Source organism: Acanthochromis polyacanthus, chromosome 16 (genome assembly GCF_021347895.1).
Source record: "Acanthochromis polyacanthus isolate Apoly-LR-REF ecotype Palm Island chromosome 16, KAUST_Apoly_ChrSc, whole genome shotgun sequence".
Taxonomy (NCBI): Eukaryota; Metazoa; Chordata; class Actinopteri; family Pomacentridae; genus Acanthochromis; species Acanthochromis polyacanthus.
The window spans coordinates 15,142,997-15,155,156 of record NC_067128.1 but is presented as its reverse complement, the minus strand read 5'-3'; the positions used below and the strand labels follow the sequence as shown (position 1 = coordinate 15,155,156).

Here is a 12,160-nt window from a genome sequence, read left to right as displayed (position 1 = left end):
GATTTGACTGCTGTGTTAAATTCTTAATGACCAAAAAAGCTGCACTGTCAATAATTTGTAACTCTGTGCAAGAGTTACCAATTACTCTGTGACTTATTTATAAACCTTGGTTCACTTTAAATCATATACCAAAATGCAACAAAGTACATTTTTTCACTCAGGTCACTAAAGCAAATAAATCAATAAACATCTGGGGATGCTATCATTTCATTAAAATGACTTTTCTTTGTAATTCTAAGGTTGTAAAGCTTAGTGATAGGACCAGATTATAGATGACAGGTATTTCCGCTGGACACTTTTTCAGCTAAACAGATTGTTTAATTCAAATATTTCCTTCCTTCCTTCATGTCTAAAATAAAATAACAGGCAGGAAGGTCTTTAAGTTAGATAAAATTCCTCAAACTGAACGCACAATGATGTGGAGTTTTGGCAGCTGTCCATTCTTCACCGTTTTGAAATAGGTTTATTTCGGCCAAACAGCATCAAGAGGGAGGAACAGGAAGGTCGAAGGGTCATAGAACAAGAAAACAATCTGATTGTACCGATTCTACTTCAACACTGTCAGATTTTCTTCAACTAGAAAGTGGGTTTGTTTCTTATCACTAAGGATAATCTGGAAATGCATCTGCACCAAGTGAATATCAACCAATAACATCGGCTCTATCTGATTCTATTTTTACAATAAAAAAGAAACTGCTAATTTACTCCACTCTACCTTCATGTTTATTGGCTTTTCTCCAACACACCTCTTTGTAACGTGAGTGTTATTCACTTTATTCTCAGGTCTCCTAACGCTCTAACCCGTCTGTCGTCATACAAGGTGTGATGTGTAACTACACCTGTCAGAGAAACAGAAGTATGTGGATTTGTCTGAACACGTTGAATTCATTCCCTGAGATGTTTACATCTGAGCTACAGCTGTCTGATCAGCTTGTCCCAGTATTACGGCGCAATAATAAATTGCACTAATACTATAAAGGATTTGTTTTTTGATGTTTCCTAACCCAAATCAGCAGAGGTGGATTTTGTTTTGGCAGAGTTCTTGCAGGGCCAGTTACAATAAAATGGTGCGAAACACAAAGAACTTTGAAATATTTTGCAATAAGATTAAAAGTTTGTTAGAAAAACATGTTATGCAACTATGACTGAGGTTGTGAAAAATGTATTAGCACTAAAACTGGTGCCCAAGTACCTGTGGGATTTATCAAGCTTAATTTAAGATCCAAGTCATTTTAATTTGCTTAGAAAACTATCATTATGGCAACTGGAAAACCAAAAAGGAAAAGCACAAAAGCACTGTTTTGGTGAGCAGCACACCAAGCAACAAGAACAGCTTTTAAAGACACAAAGTATGAAAAGTTGTCATCACTCTACTGAATGACTTTCCATGACTAGGAATAATCACGATAATCAAAGATGGACAAAAATGAGTGAAAAATCATGTGAAACTTGAAAAAGTAATTTGAAACATCCCACAAACAAATCTTAGAACTTTTTGTCTATCCCTCTCCTAGATTACACCTCCAATTTCATAACAATCGGCCACTACAGGATTTTCTTTTCTTTGCTGCAGCCTGTGACGTGTTTCTGGTGTTGCTGGTCAGCTGGAGTGGCTCAGTGAAAACCAGCCAGTGGGAACTAACAAAGGGTTTTAAGGTGACTGAGTGAAACTCTCATGAAAAGAACCTGCTGCTTGAGTTGTACAAAGAGAGCAAACACATACACAGTGATACACACCACACACACCCAGACCGCCTACAGCTGCAATCCACATTGCAGTCGCACTGAATGCTGCAACAGGATCACAGGCAACAACAAATTTATTTCCAGGTCAGAAAGATGAACATTTTAGAACAAGATTATCATTGTGTCCGTTTACCGCTTTGCTCACTGAAGTATTTTTAGGATGCAGTAAAGTTGTCGACCTTAAATTAAAAAAATCCAACTGCATCGTCCACATGTTTAAGAGTGCAGTATCTAAAATGCAGCCAAACACTTTGGTCAGTTCATGCCGTCCACATCCTATGCTTGCACGAGGAATTTGAAATGAAGAGCCACTGTGGCTCACTCGTAAGAATAACAATGAGCCACAATGAGCGACAACGAGCCACAAATTTCTCTGTCAGTGAAAAAAAATTGAGGTGCATTTTGAGGTTAAAAAAAATGCTCAATTAAACAGTTCTACTTTAACTATTTTATTTAATAATAATACATTTTATTTGGCAACGCCTTTCAGAACACCCAAGGTCACTTTACAGAGGATAAAAAACACAGTACAAACACAGTAAAAAACACAATATTTTTTGGTCAAAAAGTTCGATATCGATACTTTTCTAATATTTCAGAGATATGTTGTACTGTTAAAAAAAAACCCAGTAATTTATGCAAATAAAACTTTGATGCACTGCTTTCAAATAAACTTTGCAGTCGTACACGTCACAACTGAACAGATTTTGTTTTCAAGTGTAATACATAACAAAAAGTGCAACCAAAGTAAATAAATTATGATAATTTCACCAAAGTGCATAAAATGCAAGAAAAATGTAAACAGAAAATGGGATCGTTGCCTAACAACACTAAAAACTAGTGGTGTGCGATACTGCAAGAGTTGGTATTGATCCGATACCAACTAAATACAGGGACAGGCCGATACTCAAGACTAACTTTCGCATTAGTAGATTTTTAAGATAAATCCCCCCCGTTTTTGTTTTTGATAATAAAGTATGATACACATGGTAAGTTCATGGCACCCATCTGGTCCCACCTGGTTGCTTAACGAGAGATATTTACCGATGCTCCCTGAACGCCTCACAGCGCAGACTATGGTACATGCTGCTCAGTGGCTGAGTGATCAGACCACTGTGAGAGCAAAATTTACTTATTTAAAAGAGTCAGATAAAGTGTCCTCATTTCAGATTAGTCCAATATGAAAGCGATTGATTTTGTCCATATGTTGTTTTCTGTGAGCGGAGAAAACAGCACACGTAAGTGCGCTACGTCTTTTATAAGGGGAGCGCATTTTTACATTTTAAAGGCCGCGGTCAGCTGCTTTCTGATAGTGGTTTGAAGCTAAAAATCATGATTGTGATGAATGATTATTTATTTTTTACAACATTAGTCTTTGTAATTGTCTCTTCTGTAGCAGTTAATGAGCTCTAGCCAGCATCCACGAGGAGTGAGAAGGCTCAGTTTAACCTGTAGCTGTGGTTATCCTGTAGCTGTGCAGCATGGTGGGTATGGGGTATGTGTATTCACCTATGACACAGGTCACTACTATTTGAGTCACTGAGTAACTACAGGGTTTGGATGTTTTAGGAAATGACTGAGGTGTTTTTTTCCCCTTAGATTTCCATCTTTTGTAGGGGTTGGAGAGACAGGATTAGTAAATCAATAGAAGACTAATGTGCGACGATTTTTAGTCACAAAATTGTTTTTTTACGTGAAGTCAAACATTTGTTAGATTCAGTTTCTCAAAAGCATTATTTCGACATTTTTCTTTGTCATTTCTAACACCAAACTGAAAATCTTCAGGATGCCTACACCTAAGGATATAGGAGAGAAACTACAGACATATCATGGCTGATATTAAACATGACTGTTAATTCTCTGATGCAAGATCTCCAGACTCTTTTACCGGAACTTTCGGACACAAAAATTCTGGCCATGTAATTGACACCAGTGTGTTTGTCACTCTTTCTAAGCAGAACAAAAGTGTGATGGTCAGATGTGGTTTAATAGCTCCTCCACCACACTGACCTTTTGATCCTCCACATGGCAGGAGGCCGACCTCTGTCAGTAGCTCATATTGTGTGGGTCTTTATTACACTCAGCTCTTCTTTGTCTCAGCTGCTGAGCGGCATGTGTGTTGGTATGTATGCATGTGTGTGTGTGTGTGTGTGTGTGTGTGTGTGCTGACAGAGACAAACTGGGCTGAATGGATGCTCACTTTCTCACAACAGTAAATTCAACTCCTATAAAGACAGACTGAAGCTACAGAGACGCACGCTGACTGTCAGAGCTCCACAATGAGCCAGCGAGTTGAATTTACACTATTTGGCCGGAAAGAAACACAATAGGGCATTTCTTTAAGGCATGGCGTCATTTGAAAAGCTTCAACAGCAAAATCAAACATGATACAAAGCGTCTTTACTTCAAATTCAGTAGAAATATTTTTTTCAGGGAAAACAAATGCAAATTTTGTTTCAGACATATAAGCAGCTATATTAGCTTCATTCCAAATATTTAAATAGTTCAAGATACAGATGGACCATACAGACACTTGCCCCTGAAACTACTTCTTCTTTTAAAATCAAAAAGTAATGCACTGTTTTGGCAGACTTTACTAACGAACTCGAGGGCCATTCTTCCTTTCACTGCAGGTTCAATAGGCCCCTAGCAGCGAAACATTTGGGACATTTGTGCAGTGAAACAGTCTATTCAACAGCCTGAACAATCTAACTGAGTGTGCCAGAGAGTGTTTGAATGTTGCAAAAAAAAAAAGCAAACCTCATGTAAAGGAATTAGCTTATTAGCTTAACTTATTGCTACACACACAACTCAATAAATTTGAAGGGGCTTTTTACAAATATGTCAATTATTTGCATATATTTATATACAAACATCCTAAAAAAACTGACTATTGCTTTGTTGCACATTCAAAAGTTTCCAAAGTAGTGTTTTTTTCATGAAGCATGGAAACTGGTGGACATACACAGCAATTATCTGCTATTCTTTCCACTATTTTATTTTTTAGGAAAAAAATTGCAGCTGGAATATTGGAATGATAATCATCTATTAAAAGACATAAACTGTGGCTTCACACACTGCAGCATCAGCAATTTGTCTCCTGAAGCTGCTTGTCCAAACACTGTGCTAATTAAAAACAAGCCTGACTGTCATTTTAAGGCTGATCTGTTACTGGTCATGCCTGTTTATTGCTCAACGATACACAGTGAAAAATATGAATACTTGGCTCAATGCTGCCTGTCTGTGTCTGAGCATGTGCGTAAATGCCACCCAGCTGCCACTTAAAAAAACTGAAATATGAAAGTCAGTGAAAAAAAAGGTAAACATAGTCTTAATCACAGAGGTTTTGCTAATCAGTTTGTCAACATGCAGGCTGTTACTGAGCCAACATGTACACTTTGCTAGTCTAATTAACCCAGACTATTGTTTCATAGACTATGTTCAACGCTCAACTGCATGTTTAACAATGTCTGAATATGTTGCAAATCTGCAGTTTTCCCTGTCAGACCACAGTTGATTTTGGCAGAGTTTTAAAAACGAGAACGCAACATGCTACATTGCCTACGAACACAAACCAAAGTCCAATACATTTTCAATACAAACTCAAATGTTTCTGTACCTCTAAGAATCAAAAACTGACAAGTACTAAAAGCATTAGATTCAATGTTAAGTACTCAGGAAACTTTAAACACATTAATTTCTTTCGTTAACTGTAAAAAGTTTTATCGGAAAAACATGTTTATGTTGTAAAAAGTATTCATTTAGCATCAGCACCTTATACCCAGCCCTGAAGTTGATTTAGGCACAGTCTGTGATTAACATAAAGAAAATGTTTCCTTTTAAACCAAAACAGTTACAACCTGTTCCTACTCACAAACATCCCTATCAGAAACAGGGCTAACATTGTACTTTGACTTAAGCGTAACCAAGAAAGACTAAATGTATTTATTTTGTCAGTTTAAATTAAACTGTTTATACTATGTCACAACTTCGGCAATGTAAAAGTGAAAAACATGATCCAGGAAACAAACCCCAACAAATTCCCCTAGTCATCTATTGTTGACTTCATAAAAATGTTAAGATACTGACTCATTCTGAGCCTAAAACTAGTAGAAACAACAAACACAAGCACATTTATATTAAGTACAATGTTGTTATAGTATGGAACAGAATTGGACACATCTTTGAGGAAGGTTACTGCTTAGAAAACAACTCTAAAGCATAAGAAAGAGAATTTATTTACTTTAAAAATGCCCTCTACTAACTAACAGTGCCCCATAAGATAACGGTGAGGTCTCAGTATTTGGCAGCCTACCTCTCATCCAGTCCACCACTTGTTGCGGGCTCCACTTGCTCACAGCCTCCATGTCTCCACACCGGCGGTAAATTCAGCTGCCTCCAAACGGATTACGTCGTTAACCGGACATGTTTATCTCATGCTGCAGCACGGAGGAGCTCCGTTACAGAGACAGATGCTGCACAACCAACTCACCTGTCCGCCGCTTACTGACTGGTCTCGTGCAGAATGTAAGCAGCGGGGAAGGGCATGGAACCAGTAGTGTCAGACTACGTCTTTAGCCACGCCCCTATCCGTTCTCCTCCAATCACAGAAGAGCATGTTGATGCTGCCTTGAGTGCTGTGGAAACTAATGCAGGTTTAATTGATCCTGAATAATAGTAACAAGAAGAAGAAGAATGTATTATTATTATTGTTGTTGTTGTTGTTGTTATCTGAATTTCAGTAATTCTACTATGCTGTTTAGGAAGTATAGAGGGAAGTTGTAAACTATTTCAATATGAAAGTTTATTTTTAAAAAATTACATGATAATATCAAAGTGAAATTATCAACAGAGATTCAAAAAAGTGAAAAAAAAATCTCTTTTTAAGGTCAGTGGTTCCCAGCTTGAGGGTTGAAACCCCACACGGGGTCACAAGACAGATGAGAAGGGTTTGCATGACAAATAAGTAAAGCAGAAAATCTGTACTGTATCAAATGAATTATTGTTTTCATATTTTCCTTCTGGCTCTTCTTTCTTTCTTTTAAAGTACTGGATTTTAACTGGGGAGGCAAGAAGCAGCCTATGATGGAACTGGAAGACAAATAGGGTCAAAGAACAAAACATGTGGAGACTATACTAAATAGAATATAAAGTAATTTATTTAACAAATAAATGAATAGAACAAAACAAAGAATGAAGAATCGATCAAACATAGTCCATTAAACAAAAGAAGAACCCAACATACTTCTCTCAACAAAAGGAAAAGCAATCATATTTCTCGAAACAAAAGAAAAAACCCAAACTAACACGAGGTGTGGGAGATCCTTCCAGGTGGGAAGCCCTGGGCAGCCCTTTGCGGTCCCAGCCCAGTGGCCACACCCACTTCCTTCCAGGTGCAAGCAATCCCGCCTGATGATCCTTTCTGCAGCACCAGGGCTTGGAGGAACCTCCTCCATCCATCACACAGATTATCTCATTTAAAATGTTGCTTTGGCCTCCTGTCAGATCTTTGATGCTCTGAGCTCCACAGCAGCTCTGTCATGTGTGCTGGGTGTTGCCTTGTTAAGCTTTTTTAGCGACTGCAGATGTTTCCCATGGGAAGAACGCAGCAAACTCTGCTCACATGGGAAAGAGTTCTGAGCTGTGTGGACGGACGAGACAAATAAAAAACAGGGAAAAATCAGACTGAATCTAGATTCATCGTCTGAGCTGTAAAGAGAAATAATTTAAAGTTTTCTACAATGTAAATGAACAGTCCTATAGGTTCTAGCAGTTTCTAATCAGGACCTATGACTCAGTTATTTCTTGTCTGGCTGCTGCAGCATTAGGTTCAAGAAAAAAAACAGTATGAAGCTTTGAAAATGTAGCAGTTATAGTCTTCATTATGCTCCACAACCTGAATGTTAAGATGTAAAGTTTGTCTGTAAAATGACACTACATGATTTTGCAGCTGAGCAAAACCAGGACCGAAATATCTGACTGAATCTAAATCAAAATCATTCAGTCTGAATTTAATGACCAAGCACTTACACTTTAAAAAAAAGGGGAAGTTTTTATATTTACTCAGTTCCTTCCTGTGAAATCTATTCACATCTATTTTTGTATATATTCCTTCTTTATTTAGATCAGAAGGTTGCCTGCTTTGTCGATCTCTGACCTTTTAAACCAAGTCAATATCTCCTTGTGACCCTTCATCACTGGATTTGTCTGCCAGTTTGATTTAAGACTGCTCATTTTTTCCGCAGTCAAAATGTAGTGTGTGAAAAGAAAGAAAGGAAATATAAATAAATTAATCTGATACGGCACCAACATGATTTTCTGCTTTCCTCAGATTTCATGCAAACCCCTCTGATCTTTCTTGTGACCATTGTGGGGTTCCAGCCCACAAGTTGGGAAACACTGATTTTTACTTGCATGAAATGTTGAGGATGCTTGCTTATTACTACTTCTGTAATTATCAACTTTAGTTATTTAAAAACAAAACAACATTCAGAAGCCTAATGGTATAGCATAAAACACTTAGTATTGCTTTACGAATTTGTAGCATCAAATAGCCTGATTTCCATAAGGTAAAAGGAGCATATTTAAAACGTTCATAAATCCGACAGCACCTGAATGCAGCATTGTTTTGTGGGCGGGGCTTCAATTATGATTTTCAGTGGAATCTAATAAAGTGGCCAGAAATGTGAAAGATCCTCTGAATCTTTATCTTAAAGCTGTGTATTAGAAAACTAGTGATACAAGTTCAGTCTCACCAATCACAGAAAATTAATTTTTGCGTTGCCGAGAACCAAAAACTTTCTACAAACCTCCAGAAATTGTAACACGAGTTTCAAGAAGTGCTTTTGCTCCATGAAGCTCTACTCACCAAATGACTACAGCCTCTATGGCATCTTTATTATCTTGCTAGAAATCTTTTATCAGTTGTCCTTGTACAAATTGGCTGCAACAATCCAGTTTGAAAGCTGCAAACACTTCCAGCATCCTCGTTACTTTCAGTCAGTGTGACTTTGGATTGAGATCATTTTCTTTTAATTCGATAAAGTGATGATCTTGATCACAAAAACTGTTGCTTTCCTTGTATGGTAATAAACTCAGTTTGTATTTCAAGGAAACACTGCCCTCTTTTGACAGAATGTGTCCTAAAGTTCTTGTACAATGGATTAATAAATTAACCAATCTGCCCTCTTTCTAATGCAGAAATTCATCAACAACAAAAATCTGTATTTATTATTTTAAAGGGATGAGTGGGGGTGAAATGGTAGGGCCAAACACGTTAACTTTACATTAAATTTCATCTTTTTAATTGTTAAATTGGCAAAAAAAATTCTAGCAGCCACTCAGGATTTAAATTTAAACAATCACTGACACATTAAACTGATCTTTTCAGATTAAAAATACATAATAACCCAATAAAGCAATCACAGAGGGCATACAAAATCTTGTAGCTGACCTACTTTTATGAGCTAAATTTGGTCTTTCATGTGACCTTTAACCTCCAGCTTGCATTGTGCTCCTGTCTGCAAAGTGTTTTCGTCTCATCCTGCCTTTGAAAACACTAAAGGCCAATCTCTCAGCCTCAGGATTCCTGTTTAAGGAGGGCAGAACCTTTGAAACCGAGTCTCAGTATTTACCTTGAGCCGCCTGCAGCACTGCTATGGACAATAGATGCAGATTAAGGTGCTTGGGACCAAAACAATATATATTATTATACACACGGCAGCTCAGGAAGAGGCCTGGCACAGTAGCTATAACTTCAGAAAGTCGGCAGTTGTTCAAGGTTTTCCTTTTGATTGAAACGTGATAAGTGACAGAATGTGGTTTCTAGTCCGAACCCAACAAATGTTAACATTCATTTCTTACATTTTCTTTAATGATTGTGTAAATGTTAGCCTACAGTCCGCTCTGCATGATTGTTGTTACTTACCACTACTTTACTAGCTCATTTTTGCAGTGAGTTCTTACATTATAATCCAATGGCTCAATGTAGTTTTATTCATTTAAACTTCAGGTTGCATTGTGGGTAATGCAGTATTTCTACCAGCAGATGGAGCCACAGAGTCGTCCTATGAATGAACTGAAGAAACTACAGGACAAAGATTGTCTATAACAATAAAGATGGATCACTCTGTGGTTTATAAGAGTAAGTAATTCTAGGAACTGGTTTATCAGTAAAGTTGCTGCAGGTTGTTTCCTTTTCAGTGTTTTGCTGAAGATTGTGCATGCAGCTCTGGCAGGACTTAAAAGATACTAAAATGTGGCTGTTCAAGTCTTAATAAAAAGAAGAATGAGATTGTTTGATCAAGCTGACCTTTTGATTGACCTTCAGATTTTATAGAGCAGCTTAGTGGTCAAAACATCCATCCATTAATCTATACACCATTTATTCCTCATTTGGGTGCTGCGTCTATCTCAGCTGACTCAGGATGAAGGTAGGGGACACTCTAGACAGGTCACCAGTCTATCACAGAGCTACACATAGAGACAAACATTCACACTCACATTCACACCTACAGACAATTTAGAATTACCAATTAACCTCAGCGTGTTTTGTAGGAGGAACCCGGAGAAAATCGACACATGCACAGGGAGAACATGCAGAAAGATCCCAGGCCGGGGATTTTCTTGCTGCAAGGTGACAGTGCTAACTGTCCATCCATCCATTCTCTATACACCGCTTTATCCTCACTAAGGTTGTGGTGGTGCTGGAGTCTATCCCAGCTGACTCGGGCGAAGGCAGGGGACACCTTGAACAGGTCACCAGTCTGTCACAGGGCTACATATACAGACAAACAATCAGACTCATATTCACACCTGCAGGCAATTTAGAGTAACCAATTAACCTCAGCATATTTTTGGACTGTGGGAGGAAGCCGGAGTACCCAGAGAAAACCCACGCATGCACAGGGAGAACATGCAAACTCCATGCAGAAAGATCCCAGACCCAGACCAGGATTTGAACCGGGGATCTTTTTGCTACAAGGCGAAAGTGTTAATCACTATAACACTGTGCAGCCCTCAAAACATTATTATTATTTTTAAATATATGAAGACCTATGTCTTTTTTTATAGATTTTTAAAGAGGTTATTTATCTCTTCATTACCACTTTTATAATATATATATATATATATATATATATATATATATATATATATAACTAATATATATATAACTTGAAACATCAAACCACTTTATTTGGACAGTTTTGACTTAGCTGAATGAATATACTGCTGAAAGTCCACTCAATTCAAATTATATTCACAAGTAACAAAGCAGACTTCCCCTGCTGCACTGTTGGAGAAGCGAAAATATGATTCTTTTTTGTAATTTGAGAAAACAGACATGGTGGAAACATGAAATGTGTCTTTGTTAAATTAATTTCGGGGTGTTTCTTTTCATAATCAGAAATATTTTGAACATTTTAGAGGTTATTCAGCCCTTATGCAACTAGACTTTTAATATACCTCAGTATAACAAGAAGAACCTCACATGTATTTAGATGAGATTGAAAGCTGATAATGTTAAATGAAGAAAAAACGTCTTTTTAGCCAGTTAGTTGATTCAATTTATTATCTTAAGTTTAGCAAACTTATTTTCAAAGTTCAGGCAATTGGACTCAACTAATTTATATTTTTCAGAACATGACTTTGCGTTAAATAGTTATCCATAATGCAATGAAGTCACATTTTTAAGGCAGCAGTAGAACTCATGTTTGTAAGGTAGATGAATTTAAAATTAATTACAATTTGACCTATGACTATCATACCCTCAAACCTATATGAACAGTAGTTTGACTAAATGATCTTTCTTTCTTTCTTTCTTTCTTTCTTTCTTTCTTTCTTTCTTTCTTTCTTTCGTTAGTTAGTTAGTTAGTTAGTTAGTTAGTTAGTTAGTTAGTTAGTTAGTTTTCTGAGGCTTTCCGCTGTGGTGGGATGTGTTTGCTGCGTTTTCGTGCATCAGGTGTCCGGTCCCTGTAAACCGAGTCAGAGTGAGACCTCTTCTTCCCGCCGCGTTCCTCTCCGGTGAGCTTCTCTCTGCGTGTTGGCGTCTCTCAGTCATCAGATCCTCACGGAGCTGCAGCTGCTCGGTCTGACCGCCGCTTCTCAGCGAAGTTTGCCGACAAAGAGAGTCAAGAAAAAGTCTAACGCTTCTCCCAGCCTGGTTTGCTCGTCGCTTCCAGCCTCGGAGGACCGACCGGAGCGGACACACCGGCACCGTGTTTCTGAAGTCGGCCGTGGAGCGGTGCGAGCTGGAGGAGACTTTAACGCACATTTTCTTCTCGTTTGTGGAAGCGGAGAAACCACGGAGCTCTCAGAGGTTGGTCACGATGGCTTTAACTTCTCTTTTCACCCCGTGGGAGTATTTTTAAGTCAGCTACAGCCTGTTGATCATGTTCGAACAAACTTCACAGAG

General features: G+C 37.9%; 2 protein-coding genes across 5 annotated transcripts in view; one reads left to right on the top strand and one right to left on the bottom strand.

Annotated features, from left to right (window-relative positions):
• Nucleotides 1-6,259, bottom strand: part of cnksr3 (cnksr family member 3) — a 70,046-nt gene extending 63,787 nt beyond the window's left edge. For all 3 annotated transcript variants that reach the window (XM_051960644.1, XM_051960645.1, XM_022194784.2), the window contains exon 1: nt 6,062-6,259. In XM_051960644.1, the coding sequence (XP_051816604.1) occupies nt 6,062-6,113 (52 nt within the window). In that variant the 5' untranslated portion in view covers nt 6,114-6,259. The remainder of the gene's footprint in view (nt 1-6,061) is intronic.
• Nucleotides 6,260-11,786: 5,527 nt separating this feature from the next.
• Nucleotides 11,787-12,160, top strand: part of LOC110951618 (serine/threonine-protein kinase D3) — a 58,404-nt gene continuing 58,030 nt past the window's right edge. For both annotated transcript variants that reach the window (XM_022194786.2, XM_022194785.2), the window contains exon 1: nt 11,787-12,064. The gene's annotated coding sequence lies outside the window, so the exon portion shown is untranslated. The remainder of the gene's footprint in view (nt 12,065-12,160) is intronic.